Genomic DNA, 24,031 nt, shown 5'->3' with positions numbered 1-24,031 from the left:
GATAGATCATTCGTTATTTTTCATAAGTGAATATAATCATAAATAAAGGGTTATTCTAATTTACCATTACCAATTTCAGTAGTAAGTTAACAGTAAAGTTCTGAAATAATCTTATCATATTGAAGCACTTAGGGAACACATTTATATTGCGATTTATGCATAATGCCAATATAGTAATAGCTGGATATTTTTCTGCAAATCTTATGACTAATTTAACTTACAACTTCAATTTAATATGGAATGAAAAACTGAAATTACTAAGTACAAATTACAAAGGTACTTTAAACAAACAAGATATTCTAGGATAAGATAGAAGGACCTTAACTTACAATACTTTTAGATTCACATCTAATTGTAATGGCACAGAAAATTACCATAGAAGAGACCAAGAAAGACCATGCAAATTTTAAAGTAAATGTGTAACTACATTTCTGATACAAAAATACTAAGCAAAGTGAGTTGCTTATACAATTCCTATAAACCGGAAAAATTAAGCACCTCAGTGCTGACCAATATGGTCTAAATAGTGTGTGAATGCTGTAAATAATACATTTCAATGAAATGTTCAGTAATAATAATACAAAAGACTGTTTGTATGTATCTAAAATTTGTGTTATTTTCCCATACTGTTCACAACTCAACACAATCTATAGTAACTTGATCACACACATGGGGGCCAGGGCATCAGTTGACAGGGGAGTTGATACAAGGTCGTTTGCGAGGTCTTGCCTCGTCACCATTCTGCTCGACATGACTCTGATCACGCTTTTTGGGAGAGTTATTGTTCTGGAAATTGAAAAAAAAACAGTAAGTATGTAGAGTGAGAGATATGTGTTTAGAACAGTAGATTGCCTTGTTGCTGAACACTTAACATAGTTAATTTGGAAATAACAAAGTACCTAACTAATCTTCTCCAGGTGAATTAATTGATCTCAATAACTTTTCAAAAATTTGACTCATATTACTAAAATAATAATCTGAAAGTATAAAAAGTACCTTCTTTTCCCATTGTTGATGTAAGTATCTTAGTAAAATATTAGTCTTTTCTGTTACAATAACTGAAAAAAAAAGAATTAATTAGACTTGTATTACATTGATACAAATTAAATTTATAGGTCAATATAAGCTAACTTATCCAAGCGCAACTAAAGTACTTATAATAATCTTACTTTGTTCTGAAGGTATCTCTTTTGTAGGAAGATAGATAGAGGGCCGTTTCGAACAATTTCTTATCCCATGATCTGTGTTGAATAATGTGAAGTTTTGCTCATCGTACGATGGTAAATCCTTAAGAAACTCGACAACAGACTGCAAAACGAAATAAAATACGTAAGAAAGTACTATTGGTTAATAAGACATGGACTCCATGCCCAAGTTAATGGTTCGATAAATGTGCTTTTGCGGCACTTAAATCAATAGGTGCTGAACTTACCATTGTCACTATATTTTTAAGAATAACAGGCTTCGTCTTAAATCACTAAGAGTTTGCAATAAACTAGCATTGAAGAGTAAATAAAATAATTAAACATGAAATTTCCAGATATACACCACCAGATGACAATGACAGCATCACAGCAACACAGCTTGGGCTTGACAGCTCTAAAATTGGATCTGTGGCTGCTTTTATCCAGAACAATAACTGAACAAATGACTAATTCTAAAATATGAAAATGTTTAAGTATTTATGTCAATGTACTAAATTATAATTTTAAGTACATTAATAACTTGTTCCACATTATAGCTATCCTATCTTTTAAACATATTTTTAATACAAATAACTAAAAACATTGTATTGATACTAAAAAAATAATAATATTTGAACGCACCTTTCTGAAAAGGCGGGAACACGAAATACCTACCTACAACTTTCTTTCCGTTAGCTTTGAATCGGTAAAATGAATAGTTTAGTCAATTCAAATTTTAGCAGGACCTATAATCCCAGTGGTAGACCTAATGCTTTGACTAACATAAAACGATTGCTAACATCGCGTGATACTGTTGCGCAAAGCAAAGCTTGTACGTCTTTGGCCGACGTAGTAAGTCGATACAAACCACATTCAAATGAACGCATTCGTTTGGTGGAATATCTCTTGGATAATGATATTACAGTATTCCTGTGTGAAGCCACATCTAATCTGGATTTGGGTCTCTTTCGGTTAGTGGTTACCTACTCGCAAAAATATACCTGCTTATAAACATAGGACTCTTTTTTGTACACAGGTGCGTGTAAGTAGGTACCTATTTACTTATTTAAGCTACAACCACATATCTATTGCAGATCGGTGTTATCATGTTTTCGTCTTTTATGGCGAGAGCCTCGTTATTTTTCCGAAGAGCACGCGGCGTACTCGATGACTGCTGTGCTAAGGGCCCTGGCACACTACTCCAACAGCGGTTCACATGGCGCTGTTAAATATTGTCTTCATTTTCTTTGCGATTTACTGACCGGGTAACGTTATTTTTATTTAATTTTGGTCATTTACGGTGGCATAGCACCTTTATCAAAGTAGATACCTACACACTTATTATGTTGGACTTTCCACTAATCAAATCGCTATGTTTAACGTAAATCGCAAAATAGTGGCAGTAAAGTATAATAGGATAATTCGAATTTATAGCGCCTCATGCCGCTCAGGCAATCAAATGTTAATCGCCATTTACGTGTTAAAGATTACCTATCTTATTACTTAGGTATACTTACTTATTTATGTAATTTTAGAGGCAAGTAACTACTTACCTCTAGTTTTTACTAAGATTTACTTACTTATTCATATTTTTTAAGGGTCAGCTCTCATGAAACCGCCCCAGCGTTGTCCCACCAAAGCGCTTACAGCGCTGAGCAGCTTCTAGCGTGCTTACTGAATCTGGCCCCTAGAATAAGCAATCGTAAAGAAAGCATACTGTCTAGCGCGTTAGTGCTGCAAGCGCTTGTTGCTTACCAGCCGTCAGGTAAGTTAAGAACTTAACTATTATTATGGGTCTCGCACATTATTATGGACCGCAGCTAAAAAGTAGGTATATAGGTAAGCACTATATATTTTTGAATTTATTGTGCAATATGCCGGGCCGCATTGACATAAAATGCATACAAGAGACTTGCGCTGCGGCCGGCATCGGCAGCGGCATTGTGCGGCCCGTCATAAATATACCTAATGTCCGATGATTAACTGAATAAAAATATTAAAAAGTAATGTTTTTCTTGAATAGAATCCTATAAAAATACGGGTCAAACCCAACCAACGGGAACCTATTATTTAAAAACAAATCTTTTTCTTACAATATCCCCTAGGACTCCGCATCAGGGGTAGCACAGCGAGTGCACTCACAGAGGTGTTGGCGCAGTGGTTCGCTTTACTCATGGGCTCTCTGAACCACTCCGCACTGGTGGGCGACGCGAGCGACGTCTCTGCTATGTTCTATGCTGTGACTTGCCAACTCGGCATGGATGTTTTACGGTAAGAATAATAAATAAATAATCTTTAATTAAAAAAAAAACAACATTCTTACATTCTTGTTTTACATACAGTAGAACAAGGGTCAAGTCTCTACTCCCTAAATAGGTGGAAAACCTGTAGCTTAGGATGAGTAGATGCTATGTACAGATAAGTACATAGATGTATTTAAAAACGTATCAAATGGCTGTTGTCGTGCCCTCCCACAACATTATCCCACACAATTATCTATGAACGAATGATATATCATGTAGAAATCAAACAAGAGCAAAAAAGGATAAGGACTCATACAAACTGTAATTTCCCCTAGACTAATAAAACACATGCGGTCTGATGCGCCGACTGCGGACTTCGTGCAGAGCATCCTGGTGGATGAGGCCGAGACGACTGCACTTCGAGAAAGTAGCTCCAAAATGATACAGTGCATCCACAAAGTCATTGTTGAACTTGTTGATTTTACTAAGGTACTTAAACCACCTGCTTTAGAACATGTTATTATCTCCCCCTAATCTGGTAGGACATCCCATCATTTTTAGTTATTTTGTAGCCGTAGTTGTATAGCTTTGTTACAATCAGAGTAAAAAAGGGTATTGTATTTGCCTGAAGGGGGTGACACACTCCATTCTGAATAAACATTTGTTATTCAGAATGGAGTGGGAAAAAATGCTTCTCCGCAATCCGTCAGAATTAAGACACGTGTAACAACACCATAAGTAATTTCACCGGGTTCCGCTCATCTCGCATAATCTTTATTGACCAAAACTCATTTCGCATAACTCGTATGGTCTAAACTTTTTTTGCCGAACCATCACTTTGCCAAGACTTATGTGGCATAAGGCTCGTTTCGTCTAAAACTCTTTAGGCACAATCTTTAAACACCTAAGTTTCGTTTGCTCAAATTTATGTTCGTCTATACCTATGTATAATATTGTTTCTCGTAATGTTATCTTAATAAATAATATATTAAGTACGTAGTAAATGTACAAATTGTGGTATTTTTCTCCTACATCCCGAAAATCACGATATTGTATGATCAAAAAATCGAAAGTTAACGACCAATATAATTATTACAAACCCCATGAGATCGAAACCTTAAAATAGGTGCGACGACGAGCAAAGCGAGGAGGAGCGTGTTAGGTGCACATGTTCATCAAAACCAAAGCGGAGCGCAGCGAAGCGGAGCGGAGCGTTTTCCAAACAGCGCAAACAATACAAGGCACCAGTTTGCGCTATGTAGGGAGACGCTCCGTCAAAGTTAAAGCCAAACGAATATTATTACTTTGTATAAACCTAATAAACCTATGCCATAGCATTATTAGGCTATTCAAGATTTGGCCATACCATTATTAGGCTAAACAATGTTATGCGAAATAACTTTTTACTAAACGAGATTTATGCCATACGATTTTCGGCGTAACGAGACTTTGACCAAACGTTACTATGCAATAAGAGATTAGGCAAATAAATCTTATGCCATAAAAGGTAGAACCGTAATTTCACCCTATATCGTACGTCCATAGGAGAATCAATCACAAATGCCTACCGAAGAGTACGGGGTGTTTCTGAAGTTCCTTCTGGCATTCCTGTCGGCTGAAGAGTCGAAGCACTTCCGAGACTTCTGCGATATGTTGTTTGGCAATGGCTACCTGAAAATGCTACCACAAGTTCAGATTATTAGGTAATAATAAATAATGTTTCAGTTAAGGGAAAATAAACAATTGAAATTATAATAATTGTGGACTAACATAACACTCTGGCGAAAAGTGGATGCAGCTATGCACCTCTGCCTACCCCGCAAGGGAGTACATTAGTACAAGGCGTGAGTGCGTGTTTTTTTTTGTTTATGTACCTAAGAAAATATATGTTTGTTTATGAATAACTAAATATTATTTCAGGAAAGATGTAGCGATTCGCAAAGTGAGCACCCTAGTTCTGGGTGAAATACTGAAAGTTTTAGCTCAGAAACACTTGGACATTGAAAGTGATACCGATTTAGATGAAGACAGGCGAGTTAAAGATATCCATGTGAGTATACTCATATTATTATAACTCAGTGAAATTCCTTTTTTTAATTTAGGATTCTGCATAAATACTTTATTTATCTAAAAACACAGATCGCATTCATCTTTTCAGGTTGAATAAGATTATACTTTATTTTTTCAATACTATCGTCTCTACCCTAAAGATGAAAAGCCTGCTTAAGTGCCCACGTGTTCACTTGTTCACTTTAAACACACATGCTTGCGTTACACACAAAATAAAAAAAACACGCACTCACGCCTTGTACTAATGTACTCCCTTGCGGGGTTGGCAGAGGTGCATTGCTGCACCCACTTTTCGCCAGAGTGTTATGTTAGTCCCAATGTAATAGGGGGCGGGCCTATTGCCATTTTACGGGCACATCCAAGACCCGAGAACAAATATCTGCCCCAGCCGGGCATCGAACCCGGGACCATCGGCTCAGTAGTCAGGTCACTAACCACTACGCCATTCGGTCGTCGGTACACAAAATTTTATTTTGAAATGGCTACAGCTTCAAGTCTCCCCCTATATAGGTAAGTATTAGTCTAAATACAGAGTTTACTACTTATACGTTTTTTTCAGATGGGTCTAATGGAGCTACAGTACGGCATCGAGAGGCCTCAAACACTAGGACTGCAGCTGCAGCAGGGCCGGCCCTACAGCCTGCTCATCTACATCTACTTCTACTGCCAGTCTTCTGATAAGTAAATAACATCACTATAACATCCATAACGTAACCAGTTTCTTTGAAACTTCGTTATTATACTTTCTGACCAAAAAATGTTGTAAGTGCATATCAAATTTATTTCTTACCTAGTAGGTACTTTTAAACCTTTACATAATACAATTAAATGAAAATTTACAATTGTTTTATGATTATAGTCCCGAAGAAGCGACGGCCCCACTATTGCCCTACTTGATAGAGCATATTCTGAAGCTCCCGCGGAACTTCAAACCGCCGAAGTATATCATCAAAGCTTTGTGGCTTGTTTTTGCTGTAAGTAATTTACAACTTACTTTTGGAAACTGCTTAACTAACTAAAATGATCTTATCACATATTTGACCACAGCTTAAACAGTAAACTTATAATTCATACAATTATGCTATTGAACGCAACTGAGGCAACGCGTTGAGTTCTTTTGTATGAACAAATATTATTTTTAAGTAACTTTTTCACCTGTCCTTTTATTTACAGTGTCTAGATTCTAGAGTTTACATTTTCTGATATTTTATGTTTGAACAGTATACAATTATGTAAATGTAAGTACTGTAACCCCAGCTTTTAGAATACCTAATTATTTTTCTTTCACTTCCTATACAAATTGTTCTCAGTACTTGTCAACTATGTGAGGCTGCATATATTTTGAAGTTTATCTTTACAATGAGAGGTACTTATTGTTTCAAGTTAATTCATACAAATAATTACACTGTGCCTGTTCTCGCTGTGCCTGGCTGGCCATACAGTAGAATATTTTCATCGGCTATAATTATAATATCTGAACACTGTTATTTTTTGTTTTATGTCTCTTGGTATTTGTATTTTGTGACTCATGCTATCACCAGTAATATGATGTTAAAGTGTTTAAGTGTTAATATGTGTTGCTTCAGCAAAAACTTTATTCTATACCATACTTTAAGAATGAATAGAAGTGATCATAAATGCAGGTCGCTGTTTGTTTGTCAACCATGTGAGGCTGTATATTTTTTGGAGTTTATCTTTGCAATGAGAAGTACTTATTGTCTGAAATTAATTCATACAAATAACTTTACTGTGCCTGTACTCACTGTGCCTGGCTCGCAATACAGTAAAATATTTTCATGTAAGCTTTTAGAATACCTAATTATTTTTCTTTCACTTCCTATACAAATTGTTCTCAGTACTTGTCAACTATGTGAGGCTGCATATATTTTGAAGTTTATCTTTACAATGAGAGGTACTTATTGTTTCAAGTTAATTCATACAAATATTTACACTGTGCCTGTTCTCGCTGTGCCTGGCTGGCCATACAGTAGAATATTTTCATCGGCTATAATTATAATATCTGAATACTGTTATTTTTTGTTTTATGTCTCTTGGTATTTGTATTTTGTGACTCATGCTATCACCTGTAATATGATGTTATTGATGATAAGGTACATTCTATTTCAACCTCTGTTATCTTTAAAAAGTCATAAGTCTCAGTCATTTAAGCATTTAGAATGGAACTTAAATTTTTTTCACTACCTATACAAATTGTTCACAGTACTCTTTCCCTAACATTTTTTTTTATCCTATTCTGTGCCTTGCTACTGGGTATCTCCCACGCCTATTTAACCTTCTTTTTTACTGTAGTTCTGGTTTATTATCTTGGTGTGAGCTGTTGAATCTTATTGTAAAGACACTTTGTGTCCGACATGTTCACTTTTTGAGATTGTTGTGTGTTGAAGCAGAGCTCAGGGACCAGCTCATGTCCAGTGACATTGTACTGAAAGTGTGTTGTGTGGGATTGTTCATTCATATACTGACAATTCATTGTCTAACACTGTTTTTTCTTTTCATTCATCTATTGTAGGCAAATTTTTTGTGTAGTGGTCCTCCAGTATGAATAATAATAAGCTTTTAAAGTTAGGTCTATACAACGCAGGGTCTTTAAACACAGGGCACGACGACTTTATTTTTGCAATGGATCGCTTCCAGGCAGATATAGTAGCAATAAATGAAACATGGTTGGGGCCAGGACAGGGAGCGTGCGCGCCCGCAGTGCCGGGCTACAGGTTGCGCAGCGCCCCCCGGCCAGCGCACATGGGGCGCTCTCGAGGGGGCGGTGTTGGTTTTTACATTAAGAAAAATATAAATGTGCGTTATTTGATCCCACCAGTTGCTAACATAGAACAATACTGGATCTCAACGCGAGTTAATGGACATCAAATAGCTGTAGGTACGGCGTATAGACCTTCGTGGATACTTCTTGATTTGTTTATCGATGCTTTAACAGAAGCAGTAACCTCTTTCTCAGATTATGATCAGGTCATTCTTCTTGGAGATTTCAATGTTAATATGCTTGATAAGAATAGTAGTGAGGCTCGTAAAATAAACCAATTCATTGAATATTTAGACTTAAAACAGGTAGTAACTGAACCTACTCATTTCTCTGTGGGTACCGAAACTCTAATTGATCTTGTCTGTACAAATGCAAAAGTTATTGACGTAACTGTATCAAATATAACGGGATCACTAGGACATGCGATGATTAACGTAATTTTTGCTTTAAAAAAAAATAAACCTCAGCCTAAATACTTAACTTTTAGACCTATAAAACATATCAACCTAGACAATTTTAATCGTGATCTTTTTTCATTGGATTTTGAATCATTAATAAGCTACCCTTCTGTAGATTTGGCTGTAAATCAATTTAATCTCCTTATAACTTATCTTTTTGATATTCATGCTCCTGTAAAATCTGTGAAGATTCGTGAGGGCCAGTCACTACAGTGGGTCACTGACCCTTGCAAACAAATGATAGACTTGCGTAATAAAGCACATGAAAAATTTAGATTAACTAAATCAGAAGAACATAAAAAGTATTATATGGACTTAAAAAAACTTGTTATTACCAGTATAGCTAGTGAAAAACGTGCCTATTTTGATCAATTGATTAATAATAAAATTAATGAACCGAAGGCTCTTTGGAAAAACCTAAAGCAGAAGGTTTTAATTGATTCAACGAAAAGTGACTGCTTACCTGATTCATTTAATAATCCTAACAAAATTAACGAACATTTTTTAGACATACCTGGTATTAATGATGTTCCTGTCTCTAACTTAAACTTTTTTAATACACACCGTTTTGGCACAGCAGTTTTTGAGATTCATCCTGTCTCTGAAGCTGATATTGCCAAATATATAATTTCCATAACATCCAATGCTACTGGCATAGATGGCATTAATAGAGATATGATATTACTTACTCTTCCACATACCTTGAAAACCATTACTGCTATAGTGAACAGGTCTATCATGGAACAATCAGTTCCACAATGTTGGAAATCAGCACTTATAAATCCACTCCCCAAAGTTGACCCACCCGCTGTGCTTAAAGATCTTAGACCGATCAGTATCTTGCCTTTCTTGTCTAAAATAGTAGAGAGAGCCGTTTATGTTCAACTAGTAAATTTTATTGAAGACAATGGCATACTTCCAATCTTACAATCTGGTTTCCGTAGGAATAGGGGTACGACTACTGCATTGCTTGATATCACCGATAACATCCTAGCTGAACAAGACATAGGCAATGGGTCAATTTTATCCTTTTTAGATTTCTCACGCGCGTTCGATTCCCTAAATATTAACCTACTTCTGGCCAAACTATCTTACTACGGTCTCAGTTCTAATGCTGTTAGTTGGTTCAAGAGTTACTTATCAAATAGAACACAGTCTGTTAAGCTGGTGTTAAGCAATGGTACTTGTATGTTTTCAGATTCTTTGCCCATTACATGTGGGGTACCTCAAGGTTCAATCCTTGGCCCCCTTTTGTTCATAATCTATAGTTCCGATCTAACGGCCCAAATTAAAAACTGTAATTACCATTGCTATGCTGATGATGTTCAACTGTATGCATCTGTCGCTCCAGATAATCTAACAAATGTATTAGAGGGTATTAATAGTGATCTTGAGAATATAGATAACTGGTCTAACAACAATGCATTGGTGCTGAATCCTTCTAAATCGAAATACATGATACTGGGCACTACCATGCAAGTTAGAAAGATCATCTCATCTCTCAATAATAATAAACTAACGATAAATATGAGAGGGCAAGATATTGAGCGGGTTGATGAGGCAAAGTGTCTGGGTTTGCTTCTTGATAGCGGTTTAAAATTTGAAAATCATATCTTAAACATTGTTAAAAATTGTTTCTTTCGTCTTAAAGTATTATATAAAATTCGCTCCTTATTATCAGAAAAGGTGCGAATTACACTGTGTGAAGCATTGATTCTATCCAGACTTAATTACGGAGACACTGTTTATGGCCCTTGCCTTCTGGGTAGAACTCGACGTTTAATCCAGCGGGTGCAGAATGCTTGTTGCCGATTCTGCTTCCATGTTCCACCACGTAGTCATATCACTCCCTTTCTTAATAAAGCGTCCATGCTTAACATGGAAGCCCGTAGGCATCTACATATTTGCAGCTTAGTTTTTGATGTATTAAAATATAAAAAACCAGAATATTTGTACTCAAAGTTTATTTTCTCTCCTTTTCATAATAGGTATGGTACTAGATCTACGCGTCCAATCTTGTCAGTTCCGAAACATGTTAGTGCCGCCTTTGAAGGAAGTTTCCGCTACCATGCAACAAAATGCTGGAATAATATTCCACCACCTTTTAGGCTTCTCAAAAATAAAACTAATTTTAAAAATAAAATGAAAACGTTTCTTCTTACTAAACAAAAGCTTTGAATATTGTCTTAGTTAATAATTATCCTTCATTGTAGTAAATACGAAACTACATAAAAAACTTATCTCTCTTGTTCCTAACACAGTCTGTGTTCGTTGTCTAGCTACGTATGGTGCGGAGATAGGTATGGTACTCCTTTACTCACTTAGTGCGTACCTGTTTTTTCTTCGTCTGTTGAAGAGTCACGTTCCAACAAAAAATTTAATTATACTTACATATTTTTATTTACTACAAAAATGGTCTGTTTCTAAATTGCTTTCTTCTCTTTTTGACGGGTTTATACTTACATTAAATAACACTAATTTTACCTGTAAGTATTTTTACAGGGCAGGCAGTTTATGACGCTCTCGAAAATTAAACTACGGGAGGTAACTGAAAATCAGTGGTTTGTCCCTAGGGGCAAACATATGCGCTGAGTTGCTTCCCTTTTGGTCTGCTTCAACACACACATTTCCATAATTTGTGTACATAACTGTACTTATCTAATTTGTTGTAACTACTTATATGTGTTATGTTTAAGTGGAACAAATAAACGATTTATCTATCTATCTATCTATCCATAAGAAACATATACCACCAGCCTACTACTAACCTTTCAGATGGCAACAATATCGAACACCTCCCTAGAGTCATTCAAGGAACGGATCCTTCTAGAGCAAGCCACGGAGCGGTTCACAGGCCTCCTGCTACCGACGCCCAGTGTGTACTACACGCACAACCCCGCCTTGCTTCTGTGGACATTCACTTCTAGCAGGATTGTAGCTACTGTTAGAGTGGAAGTGGTGAGTATTTATTTACTATACTTTGTATAATATAATATAGCATGAGTCCTGTCAAATCCATACATAGGTCATTATTCATCGTTCATAATATCAACGAACTATATTTACCAGGCTTAAGCATCTGTCAATCAAACGTCATAGGACTCATGCTCATGCTATATTTGACAAACTATATAGTGATAGAGTCGTTCAAGGAACGGATCCTCCGAGAGCAAGCCACAGAGTGGTTCACAGGCCTCCTGCTACCGACTGAATTACATTTGATAATAAACAATTTCATAGGGAATGCTTTAGTTCTAGATTCTGTTTCCATATAAAACACCCTTCTCCTTTTCAAGCTGTCCCAATGGCTTCAATCCGAAGACTCGCTACCCACAGAACTGGCATCAGAACCCGTAGTGTGGGATCTACTACTGAACGTGCTAGTACAGAGCAAGAGCAAAGAGGTACAGTCGAACGCAGTGAAATGTCTCCACATGTGCATAGAGGAGGGAGATGAGGAAGTAAGGGAGGAGTTCGCAGGGTCTCTGTGGCTGATGCTACCCGGGGTACTGTCGGAGGCGCTAATTGATTATGAGTGTCAGACTGGTGAGTAAGTTCCTGGTATTTGTAGTTTTTTTCTTCAATCTAATCATCGAGTCTTAGTAGAACGTGCAAGAAATTAAGCAAGCGTAATAAATAAAAATTATATCTATAGACGTATAAACTCCATTATGTGGTAAGGTGCATAAGAACCAGGTGTTTGATGACTTACGCCCAAATTTATTCGCGGATCTTTGATGTGCCCAAATACACTAGGACACAGTCAGGTTTCTGTGCAGGCCACTGTACTAACATAACTTATATTATAATCAAACACCTAATTTCAGAAACAAATACGTGTCACTTGCTAGAGCTAGCAACCACTCTGGTACCTACAAAAGTAGACGAGATGTTATGCGTTAAAATAGCAGTTCTACTATCAACGATATTCTCCAAGCAGAGAGAGCCGAGTGAAGACAGGGCAAACTACGAGTATGTGAGCTTGAAGCTAGCCCTGTATTTACTGGGGTTCTCCTTCAATCAGAATGGTAATCGAGGTAAGGATATGTTCTTACTTACGTATAAAAACACCTGTATACTTATTTATTTTCCACTTTAACTTGGTAAGTGCCTAAACTATTCTACTAAATTATTCATCTGTGCTCTATCCAGTCATACCGAAGTCCAACCAAGTTACAGTAGCTTTATCAGGAAAAATTACAATTCTAAGTATCTAACTATTTTATCATTTCCCGTGCGAATCAAAACGATCGATATTACCGATCAGACTTCATTGACTCATAGAAGATTTGTGTCCAATATTTCTGTTAACTTTTTATGGAGTTTACCGACCACTGTGAACAACTTATTTAAATTATTGTTTATGTATTATCTGTTTACCCTTTCAAACCCCCCAGTGCTAACAGCATACGTGCAGCGAGCGGGCTTCTTGCCGCGCGTACTGACTGCGTCCACCAGTGCAGACCACAGGGTCGCCTGCGCCGCGCTCACACTGCTGTCTTATGTCGTGCACTTCTTCACTAAGTGCCACTTTCAGGTAGGTTACTAGATTAAGGGTGGGTTGCACGACAAAGTTTATAAAAATTAAATCTATGACCTCTTGCTCTGACATAAGAGAGAGAGACAGAGCAAGGGACAAACTATTTAATTTTGATTAACTTTGATGTGCAAGCCACCCATAGAAGTGATTTTCAGGGATAAAAGTGTATAATATCTCGCATCTTTACGCTGCGTGAGCGCAGAGAAACAAGTTTTTATCATGATCATCATTAATAGCCTTTCCTGAAGCCCAATAAAACTCCGTCCTCAGCCCTCATTAACCAGCCACTACCGACTACTTGTCTAAGGTCGTCAGTCCAGTCGACCAGATGGATGACATCCCACGCTACGCTTCGTGGTCTCGAGTGTTTACTTCATCTAACCAACAAAATAAAACCTCAATTTCAGCCCACATCCATCCTAGAAGTGTCCACAGTGTCAGTAGTGAAGTCGCTCCGCCACGACAGCAGCTCCGAGCGAGGCGCAGCACTACTGCAGCTAGTCTACACAGTGCTCAACACGCATGCGCGCGCGCCGCTAGTGATGTCCTACCACGTGGGGGACGTAGTGACGGGACACGCGTATGTTGCGTTGCGGGCTCTTATGTTCCGCGTGCAGATGCTTTGTTGTAAGGTATAAAAGTACATAATATTAGAGGTACACAACACACACACTCTCACAATTCTGTTTTTTTCACATTTAGCACACATTACCTATACTTTGTATCCTTTTTTGGAAAACTGTATTATACAATGCCATAATTATATTGACAAAGAATTAAAACATGAAACTTTTTTCCAGGAATCCACCAACCAATCAGCTGCTGGCTGGAAAACCTTAAGTTCCATATTCAAACACGCAATTGTTTCGAAAAATGACACAGTTTTAGTGGCAAAACTGACCACCCAACCGTGGACCCATACACTCACACATTTCCAGTTAACTCAGAGACAAATAACCAACGAATTCTTAACGTTTTTGAATAATTGGCTGACGTTGCTGAAAATAACGATAAACAAAAATCAAAATGGCCGCAAAATTACAGTTTTTCAGTCAAGTTTGATGACGAAAACTGTAATAATGCTGAAGAAGTATGTTGTTGTTAGTGAAAATGATGAGTTGAAGGAACTGAAGGAAAAGCTCTTAAATACAGTGCAAGAGATGATAAATGAATCGGAGTACTTGATGAAAATTCTTATTAAAGGGCGAAGTGTTTATTGATTTAAATAAAAAAACAACAAATCATTATATAGCAAACTAATTTAGTCAAAAATATAATTAATTAAAATTAAGTAATGAAATTGACGCATTGAGTTTTTTTGTCAACATTGTGGTACCTAAGTGTAAGGTGAAGTGCGGTAATTGCAACTATCCGGTAATTGCAACTAACTTCAATAACTCCCTCTAGAGTTACTTCATTGTAAAACGACAGACTAAAATCAATTTTACATCATAAAAGTTCTACCCAAAAATGTGGATGACGCTGATAGCTCAAGAATTGTGGGAGTTATAAAGCTTTTTGTCATCGGCCATTTTGAGTCTGCTGGAGTCGGATGGACATGGTGTGCATTTTTATTTTATAAAATAGTTTTTAGTGGTTCCTCGCAATGTTTTTCCAAAAAAAAGTAAAAACTAATAACGGTAAGTCATTTTGTATGTATTTGTTTTATTCTAACACGATTGTTTTCCGAGTTTACTGTGTAGTTACATTTACCAGACAAAAAATGCAAAGTCTGGTAAATGCAACTATTTTGCAGTTTTTAGGGTGGTTACAATTAGCTGCCAATTTTTGTATGAAATTGGAAAAAGCCAGTGATGGGGCAGTGGACATGAATATATCGATACAATCACTAATAATATAACACACAAATAAGAATAAAAGGCTGAATACCAAATTTTAAAAATATCTGTCAAGCATACATTTTTTTAGAAAACCTGCAAAATTCCACCCAGCATCCTGCCTGCGGTAAATTCCGAAAACTTTCCAAAAAAATTGTAAAAAGGCTGTTTGATTAAACATTAGTAAAATATTTAATGTTGATTAATAATAATATAGCTATTAATTTTTATCCCCGAGTTTTATTCTGCTACCATGGTCTTCTTGGCTTGTCGATGGCAGACACTACATGACTGTCGATAAAATTACGATAAAGTTCCCATCACTATTTTTGAGAAATTAGTTGCAATTACCAGACCCACGGCTAAACAGTAGTTTCATGCGAAATTGGTCGTAGTTACAAGGAGATAAGTGTCACAATCCTATGAATATTCTCTTAGTCTTTGTGTTTCAAATACACAATATACACCACACATAGAAAAATATGGAGATAAAACGATTAGTTGCAATTACCCGCCAGGAGGGGTAATTGCAACTATTTCTGCCTTTGCCGGAACTTTTGGCAATAGCTCTTTATTCTTCAGAGTTTTTCTTTGTCATGATAGTAGAATAAAATCTACATAAAATTTTGACTTTGGCATGATTTTACAGTAATACTATTTCCTTATATATAAAGAATTATCAGATGATGAAGTTACGACTTCAATATTTTTAGTTGCAATTACCGCACTTCACCTTATACATATAGGTGGTACCGCTAAAGTAAGTCAAATTATTATAATTTATTTATTTTCAAATATATACATACATTACACAATATAAATCCGCCAAACTATAGACACATAGTTTGTTGGCGGAGAGAGCTCTCTTAAACATAAACATTAAATATCTACATTACCTGCTATATCTACCCATGTTAGTGACTCGACTTTATGGTGATAAATTCGCGACAGTAGTAAATTATTGGGCATTCTACTCCACCGAAATCAGCCAGGCCTCACTCCGTTCGGGGCTCCCTGCGGTCGCCCTCCGCCTGGCTGATTTCGTTGAGTAGAATGCCCAATAATTTATTTTTTGTGTTTGGTGTTCCTAAAACAAACTTCATTAGATAAATAGTGATGATGGGTTACGCTTTCAACATTATACCATAAGAAACGCTACTGTTAACACTTTGTGCAAAATGAAATTTGTTAAACAATCTAGTACATTACATCTTACAAAAATCGATTTCGGTTCTGACAAATTACCACTTCGTCATGGTAAACTTCTGCCTACGACTATTCGTTGTTTAGTTTGTGGACCATCAAACTGTGGAAAGACAAATGTAGTTGTTGGCCTGATTTTACATCCTAACGGATTAAATTTTCATAATATTTATGTTTACTCAAAAACGTTGCATCAACCAAAGTACCTATTTTTAGAAAAAGTATTAAGTCTGGTCCCTGGTGTAAGCTACTTTAAATACCGTGATAACGAAGAAGTTTTAAGTCCTGATAATGCTTCGCCAAATTCAGTTATAATTTTTGATGATGTTGCGTGTGAAAATCAAAATAATATTCGTGATTATTTTGCTATGGGCAGGCACAAAAATATAGATTGTTTTTATTTGAACCAAACGTATAGCAAAATTCCAAAACAGCTGATTCGTGATAATGCTAATATGCTCATCGTATTTAAACAAGATGACATCAATTTACGTCACGTGTATGATGAACACGTAAACAGTGATATGACATGGCTCCAATTCCGCGAAATGTGTTCACAAATTTGGAAAGACACATATAACTATTTAGTTATAAACAAAGACTGTCATAAAAACGATGGATGCTATAGAATGAAATTTGACACTTTCGTTCGTTTCGACAATTGATATAAATAAATTAAGCCTTTCACATATAAACATTTTAATATATTCTTTTAGTGTGAGAAGTTGTGAAATTTGTTAAAATGAGTGAAAAATCTATAAAACAGCAAATAATTAAATCTGCTGAAGCCGTTAAACAGAAGGTCAAGAATATGAAAAATAATAAACTTGATTCTGAATTAGCATTAGAAACAATGTTTAAACCAGTGACGGATCCACTTAAGCTACTGTCTAGTACTCATATTGGCGGTGCTGGAGAAAATGAAGAAGCTAACTCGGAATATTTTAATAGCGGAAAAGTCAATTTAGATCAGGAATTGACTCCTACGCGAAAAAGAAAATTATCTGACCCGAGTGTATCTCCAATTAACACATCCCAAGAGGCATGGAATGAAATTGATGATGGTACTCAAAGTGAATTGGAATTTCCACAAAATTCGAAAGATGATATATTTTTCGAAACGCTTTCCGATGCTCGTTCAACTCCGAATAAAAATTCTGTATCTTCATGGTCATTATCATCAGAAATCTTTAAAGATGTGCCCTTTGGAATTAGATTAGTAAAAGGTAAGCCAATGGTGGGAACGTCACTTGTTTCAGATTTTGATAATAAAATCAAAATTGCGGGTCATGTGTACGAAAAAACATCTGGACTTGTTGAATTACTGTACAAAAAAGAGCCCGATTTAAGCATAGTTACTGAAAATGATAAACAAAACTACAAGACTATATTAATAAACACAAATGCTCACCGGCGTGGGTTTGAGCCCGATCAACAAATAATGAGCAGCAGGGGTTTTAAGTACTTACATATTATAAAACCGTTATTCTCTCAATATAAAACAGTAAGTTCTGTTAAGACTACTAAAGGAAAAGGATTACCATTGTTAAAAAAAGTTAATCCAAAAATTGACTATGTTTATTGGGACGATCCAAATGAATTAGTTGAGAGATTGAAATTATTAATTGCTTCGAAAGATGCTGGTAACACTGGATTGGACAATGAAATCATTTCTATCTTAGAAGAACTAAAAGAATGTGGAGCATTAAATTGAATAAATACAAATGTAAACTATATATTTTTTTATTTCATCCCTAACCTTCGTTTGATTGCAATATGAATATTGATAAATTTGGTCATCACGTTCATAAAAGGTTGCGTGCGATGGACTCATTTGAATTCACTCTTTCAAATAAAGTGCTAGTTCAAAATGAATCTGGTGATTATGATTTGAGACAAAGTAGATTGAAAGGATTACAATTAGCGGTTGCTGCAGATGAAGCTGTAAATAAAGAATACGTTGACCAAAACAATAAACTATTTTGCAAAAAGCATAATTGTCTTACTGAACTTAAAAGTATAAAGGCGCAAATACAACAGTTACAGAAACAGTTAGGTGATAAGTGCTCGAGTACAGATGTCAGTAATATGATAAAAGATCACATTGTGGGACTGAGAGATAATACAAGGACACTATGAGCAAACAAAATGTTGTTGATGAAATCCATAAAGGAGCTAGAAGGAATTTTCCTCGTCGATCAGTAATTATAAAGGGTATTGATGATTTATGGCAATCTGATTTGATAGACATACAAAAATATCAGAAAGTTAACAAGGCCTATAAGTTCATTTTAGTTGTAATCGATGCTTTTTCAAAATATGCATGGGTAGCTCCATTAAAGACTAAAACAAAAACTGAAGTGTGTCTCGCTTTTGAAAAGATTTTAAAAATAGGTCGTAGACCTAAAAACTTACAAACTGATATGGGCACTGAATTTTACAATGATATTTTTCAAAAACTTATGAATAAATATAAAATAAATCATTATTCATCATACTCCACAAAAAAAGCTTCAATTGTTGAAAGATTAATAAGAACTTTAAAAGGAAAGATGTTCAAACATTTTAGTTTGGTTGGAAACTACAAGTGGGTTGGATTGCCATTGTATGATTTAGTTGATAAATATAATAATACTGTACACCGTACCACTAAATTCAATCCATCTGCAATTAATTCAACAAATGAATCAATTGTTGCAAAGAATATACAAAAATCTCAAAATTCTACAACATCAAAGAAAATAAAGTTTCACGTAGGTGATATCGTTCGGATCAGCAAGTACAAAGGGGATTTTAAAAAAGGCTATACACCAAATTGGTCAACTGAGTTGTTTACCATTTTTAAAGTAAACAAGAGTGTCCCTATCACCTATCATATTAAAGACCAACATAGTATTCCAATAAAAGGATGTTTTTATGAACAAGAACTTCAAAAAACTAAGTGTCCTCAAATTTATTTGGTGGAAAAGGTTATAAGAAAGCGCGGCAATAAGTTATTAGTTAAATGGCTTGGTCTAAGTCAAAAAGAAAACAGCTGGATTGATAAAACTGATATTGTTAAAAAATAAAGCATATAATAAACGTTTATCCTATCTTTTATTCATTATCTACTTAGTTATGAAAGGAAGAGGACTAATAAATACTTTCATCAATCATTTACCAATTGAGTTACATTTACCGGGGTACAACTACTGTGGTCCTGGCACTCGCTTGCAAGAACGATTGAATAGAGGTGATAAAGGAATTAATCCTTTAGACAGTGCGTGCATGCAACACGATATAGCTTATTCTAAGAACTCTAATTTAGAAGACCGTCATAAGGCTGACTTAGAGTTAAAGAGTATGGCAAAACGCCGATTGAAATCATTAGATGCGAGTAGAGGTGAAAGGATTGCATCGTGGTTGGTTAACAAAGTTATGAAAGCAAAACTAAAAACTGGATCTGGTATTAAGTCATTTAAGGCCTCAATAGGAAAGTTAAAATCGCTTATGAAAAAAATTAAACCAAGTAATAACAAAGAAGCTATACAGTTTGCATATTTAGCAGCAAAAAAAATATTTCATAAAAATAATAACATAAAACTTCCAAGAATTATTCCTATTCCGAAAACAGGAGGCATACTTCCACTAATTCCTATCTTCGCTGGTCTATCCGCATTAGGCTCTTTAGCTGGAGGTATTGGTGGAATAGCCAAAGCAGTCAGTGATTATAAGTCAGCTCAAAAAAATCTTGCTGAATCTGAGCGGCACAACAAAATGATGGAATCTATAGCTATAGGTAAAGGTTTATACATTAAACCATACAAGAAGGGGAAAGGATTATGTGTGCGTTCTTCAAAAAACTAATTACTAGGTTACCCAGGCGAGCACTTACTAATATTGATATAGTAAAATTTACTCATGACATACCATACTTTCGAGGTGTTTACATGAGAAACACTTTGCCGACAAAGTCCAAAAACATTGAGTGTGCTATTTTAAATTTAGACAGTTCAGAGAATCCTGGAACTCATTGGGTAGCCTATTGCAAAATAAATAACTATTGTGAATACTTTGATAGCTATGGAGATTTAAAACCACCAATTGAACTGATTAAATACTTAACAACAAAAACTGATATTTACTATAATTACATAAACTATCAAAAAAATAATCCATTTAATTGTGGTCATTTATGTATTAAATTTCTAAAAAAATTCTGGATAAAGCATTTAAAATAAGATGTAGTAGTAAATTTTCTCATTAATATGATGGCATTCACACTATCAGTAACTGGTTGTAAATCAGCGTTATCAACATATTATTCGCCAGCGCTTCAGCTTGACGGTGAATATGAATGTGGACTTATCTTTCTGTCAACCTTTAACTCAATACCTAACATCGACCACAACAATAATAAGTTTTTTTATGGTGATAACGGAGTTATAGAAATACCCGAAGGATCTTATGAGTTATCGGATATTAATGACTATTTAAAAAATAATTTGAAAGATTGCACGTTTAAGTTAACGTGCAATAATAATACTTTGAACACAAATATATTTTGTTCTAAGGATATTCATTTTGAGAAAATTGGTTCTATCGGTAGAATATTGGGTTTCGGAAGTGAAATACTTAAAGCAAATATATTACACGAATCTCTCTTCCCTGTAAGCATTCTACCTTCAACCATCATTCGAATCGAATGTGATATAGTGAGCGGATCATATATAAATGGAAAACCTAGCCATATAATTTATGAATTCGCACCTAATGTACCACCAGCGTATCGGATCATAGAGATTCCGAAAAATTTAATATATTTTCCAGTAAATCAAAATACAGTAAGTGAAATTAATGTAAGAATATTAGATGAAAATAATAATTTGTTAAATTTACGAAACGAACAACTGCACTTATATTTACATTTAAGGCGAAAATGCTAGATTTCATAAATAAAAGAATGGAACCCAAAAGTAACGATGTCAGTACAACACCTACAGTGCAGCAGAAAGTACCTACTAAAAAGAAAAAGCTTACGAAAGAAAACAAGCAATTTTTAAAATACCTTAAACTTCTAAAATGAATATGTTAAACATCATAGATCCTATCGCGCAAGATAATAGTATCGAAAGCTATCAAGTTCATTCGTATAAACCTTACATAAACAGTTTTAACACAAATGATGAAATTCGTATTCCTATTAATCAACAAGACCTTTACGTATTGCCTTCAGCGAGTACAATATACATAGAAGGTTCAGTAAAAGTGTATCGACCAAACGGAGACAAAAAAGAAAGAGTTAGTGTTGTAGAGTTTGTAAACAATGCAATTTTGTATCTATTTCAAGACATTCGTTATGAATTAAACGGTGTAGAAGTAGATAGAATAAAAAATGCCGGTATAACAACCACTATAAAATCTTTGATATCGATGAATGAAAATGAAACAAAAATGTCTCGTTTGTGGGGATGGGACACTGATGGAATAAAAAATACAAAAGGTTTTTTTTCTGTTTGTATACCATTGAATAAAGTACTTGGTTTTGCAGAGGATTACAATAAAATCATAATGAATTGTAAGCATGAGTTGATACTACTACGTAGCAATACGAACCTAAATGCTGTAAAATTAAATACCAATGAAGTGTTAGAAGATATTAGCATAAATAAAATAGTATGGAGAGTACCGCATATAAAAGTATCAGATCGGGAAAGAGTCAACTTGCTTAGATATTTGGAAAAAGATAGAGCTATAAGCTTAGCGTTTAGGAATTGGGATCTCTATGAATACCCTATGTTACCAAGAACCACTAAACATACCTGGTCAGTGAAAACTTCATCGCAATTAGAAAAACCCCGGTTCATAATAATAGGTTTGCAAACACATAGAAAGAACATTGGAAGCGGGGATATGTCACAGTTTGATCATTGTCATTTACGTGACGTAAAAGTTTTTCTTAATTCAACATACTTTCCATACGAAAGCCTCAATATTAATTTTGCTGATGATAAATACTTACTACTATACGAATTGTATGCTAAATTTCAACAGTCTTATTATGGACACCGTTGTGCACCATTGTTGAGTTTAAAAGAATTTAAGGACTTATGTCCTTTGGTGGTGATTAATTGCAGCAGACAAAACGAAACTTTGAAAACGGGTCCCGTGGACGTCCGTGTAGAGTTAGAAAGTGACTCAGAGATTCCCGATCAAACATCTGCATACTGTCTCATACTTAACGATTGTATTGTTGAATATAAACCTCTTTCAAATATTGTGAAAAAAATTACTTGAATTCTGAAAAATATCTTGCTTTGTGTAATGAAATCGCATTACGATGAATATTTTTACCGTTTTTATTTTTATTATATAATTTTATTTTTTATGAGTAATTACCTACTGAATATATATTTTTATTTGTTAACTATTTACAGAAATGAATAAAAAAAATACCTAAAATACCTATTGGTTTCATTCCGATACTTATCTATAAGATTGTGAGCAAAAAAAAGAGTATTTTTAAATTATTAACATTTATTGAGGTATTTACAAGATAATTAACTACTAAGTACAAAATTTAAAATTAAAAAAATATACAACTTAAAAATATATCTTATATTAAAAAACTAAGAACTACCTAATTACTTAAAATATTATTTTTAAAAATTATTATCACACATTTTTTTTGTTATTTTTTTAATTAAATTTTCAGTTAAGTCCAATATTTCGTCCATAGGATCTTCACAAACCCACTGACAACTCACTACAGCACTTTCACTGGTTGTGTCCTGGCACTCGTTGAGATCATACACCTCAATCTTAATGACCCTATTACCCTTTCGCATCGTGTTGCATTTTACAAAGGATGATGTCATCATTTCCTTAGCCGTTCTTTTCCTTGAGGTCTTCAGTCGTTTTTTCACAATGTTCTGCGGCTGTGGAACTGGTCTTACCAGTTCAACGTCACTATCTAATCCTTCCAACATATTTTGGGCGTAGTAATAGGGATCATTGGGGTCATGAGTGTCGTCTAGGATCTGTAACAATAAAAATGTAATTAGGAACGCCTATATAAAATAAACTTGCAATAAAATAATTTCAATAAATATAAGTAGGTAGGTACATACCGATAGGGACATTTTTGAAATAACTTCGTAGTAACTATAATGTCAACAACCGCCGCAGTTCGCCTGTAAATCGTATTTGACTGCACATGGCACGTTACCTCCCCTCCCCCACCTACCTAAGACCTACATACCAACAGAATTTAAAATAAGTACTTAAATAAAATTTGTATCAATAAGCTGTTTTTGCTTAGTTGCTTGTTTCATGAATACCTAATATTTATTTCTGTATGCTGAAATTATAGGTAAAATAAGTCAGTAAGAATAAACTCAAATAGTTATGAGAACAAGTGGAAATAAATATATTTGTTTATGAAATAAGTACGAGTGGTAGGGTATATGAAATAAAATAAATTTGTAAGTATTAATTAAATATTCATATTTATTTCAGAAATACAGTGTGTACACAATACTTAACTAAATTAAAAACTACCGATACCATACACAACACCATAATATTACAGCGTGGAGTGAAGTTTAGTCAGGAATATAATATTAAATAAAGTACATCAATACAATTAGGTATAACCATCATAATATTATTATATAGGTAAATCATAATAAACTAATTTAGCTAAATATTTTTTGTACAATAATTGCTAATACATTC

General features: G+C 34.9%; 2 protein-coding genes across 2 annotated transcripts; one reads left to right on the top strand and one right to left on the bottom strand.

The window, feature by feature from the left end:
- Positions 1 to 13: 13 nt before the first annotated feature.
- Positions 14 to 1,593, bottom strand: LOC105387951 (DET1- and DDB1-associated protein 1). Its single transcript, XM_011558762.3, has 4 exons — positions 1,433 to 1,593; positions 1,170 to 1,308; positions 997 to 1,058; positions 14 to 786 (listed from the first exon to the last, which is right to left on the bottom strand). Exons 1-4 carry the CDS (start codon positions 1,433 to 1,435, stop codon positions 685 to 687), a joined length of 306 nt encoding a protein of 101 aa, XP_011557064.1. The 5' UTR covers positions 1,436 to 1,593; the 3' UTR covers positions 14 to 684.
- A 237-nt stretch (positions 1,594 to 1,830) lies between these two features.
- Positions 1,831 to 14,494, top strand: LOC119690600. The gene is made up of 15 exons (XM_038106244.2): positions 1,831 to 2,155; positions 2,279 to 2,449; positions 2,783 to 2,949; positions 3,290 to 3,455; positions 3,763 to 3,916; positions 4,973 to 5,130; positions 5,348 to 5,477; positions 6,057 to 6,178; positions 6,357 to 6,471; positions 11,510 to 11,692; positions 12,031 to 12,280; positions 12,562 to 12,771; positions 13,132 to 13,271; positions 13,682 to 13,906; positions 14,075 to 14,494. Exons 1-15 carry the CDS (start codon positions 1,896 to 1,898, stop codon positions 14,492 to 14,494), a joined length of 2,871 nt encoding a protein of 956 aa, XP_037962172.2. The 5' UTR covers positions 1,831 to 1,895.
- Positions 14,495 to 24,031: the final 9,537 nt, after the last annotated feature.

Source organism: Plutella xylostella, chromosome 19, assembly GCF_932276165.1.
Source record: "Plutella xylostella chromosome 19, ilPluXylo3.1, whole genome shotgun sequence".
NCBI lineage: Eukaryota > Metazoa > Arthropoda > Insecta > Lepidoptera > Plutellidae > Plutella > Plutella xylostella.
This window is presented reverse-complemented; position numbering and strand designations above follow the sequence as displayed.

Bases quoted from the DNA above. Each gene is read 5' to 3' on its own strand.
- LOC119690600 (XM_038106244.2), top strand. From the start codon at position 1,896: ATGAATAGTTTAGTCAATTCAAATTTTAGCAGGACCTATAATCCCAGT. The intron at 3,456-3,762 runs GTAAGAATAATA...AATTTCCCCTAG, and splicing joins CTCGGCATGGATGTTTTACG to ACTAATAAAACACATGCGGT. The intron at 13,907-14,074 runs GTATAAAAGTAC...ACTTTTTTCCAG, and splicing joins TGCAGATGCTTTGTTGTAAG to GAATCCACCAACCAATCAGC.
- LOC105387951 (XM_011558762.3), bottom strand. The intron at 1,059-1,169 runs GTAAGATTATTA...TTTTTTTTTCAG, and splicing joins AGAGATACCTTCAGAACAAA to TTATTGTAACAGAAAAGACT. The intron at 787-996 runs GTACTTTTTATA...TTCAATTTCCAG, and splicing joins ATCAACAATGGGAAAAGAAG to AACAATAACTCTCCCAAAAA.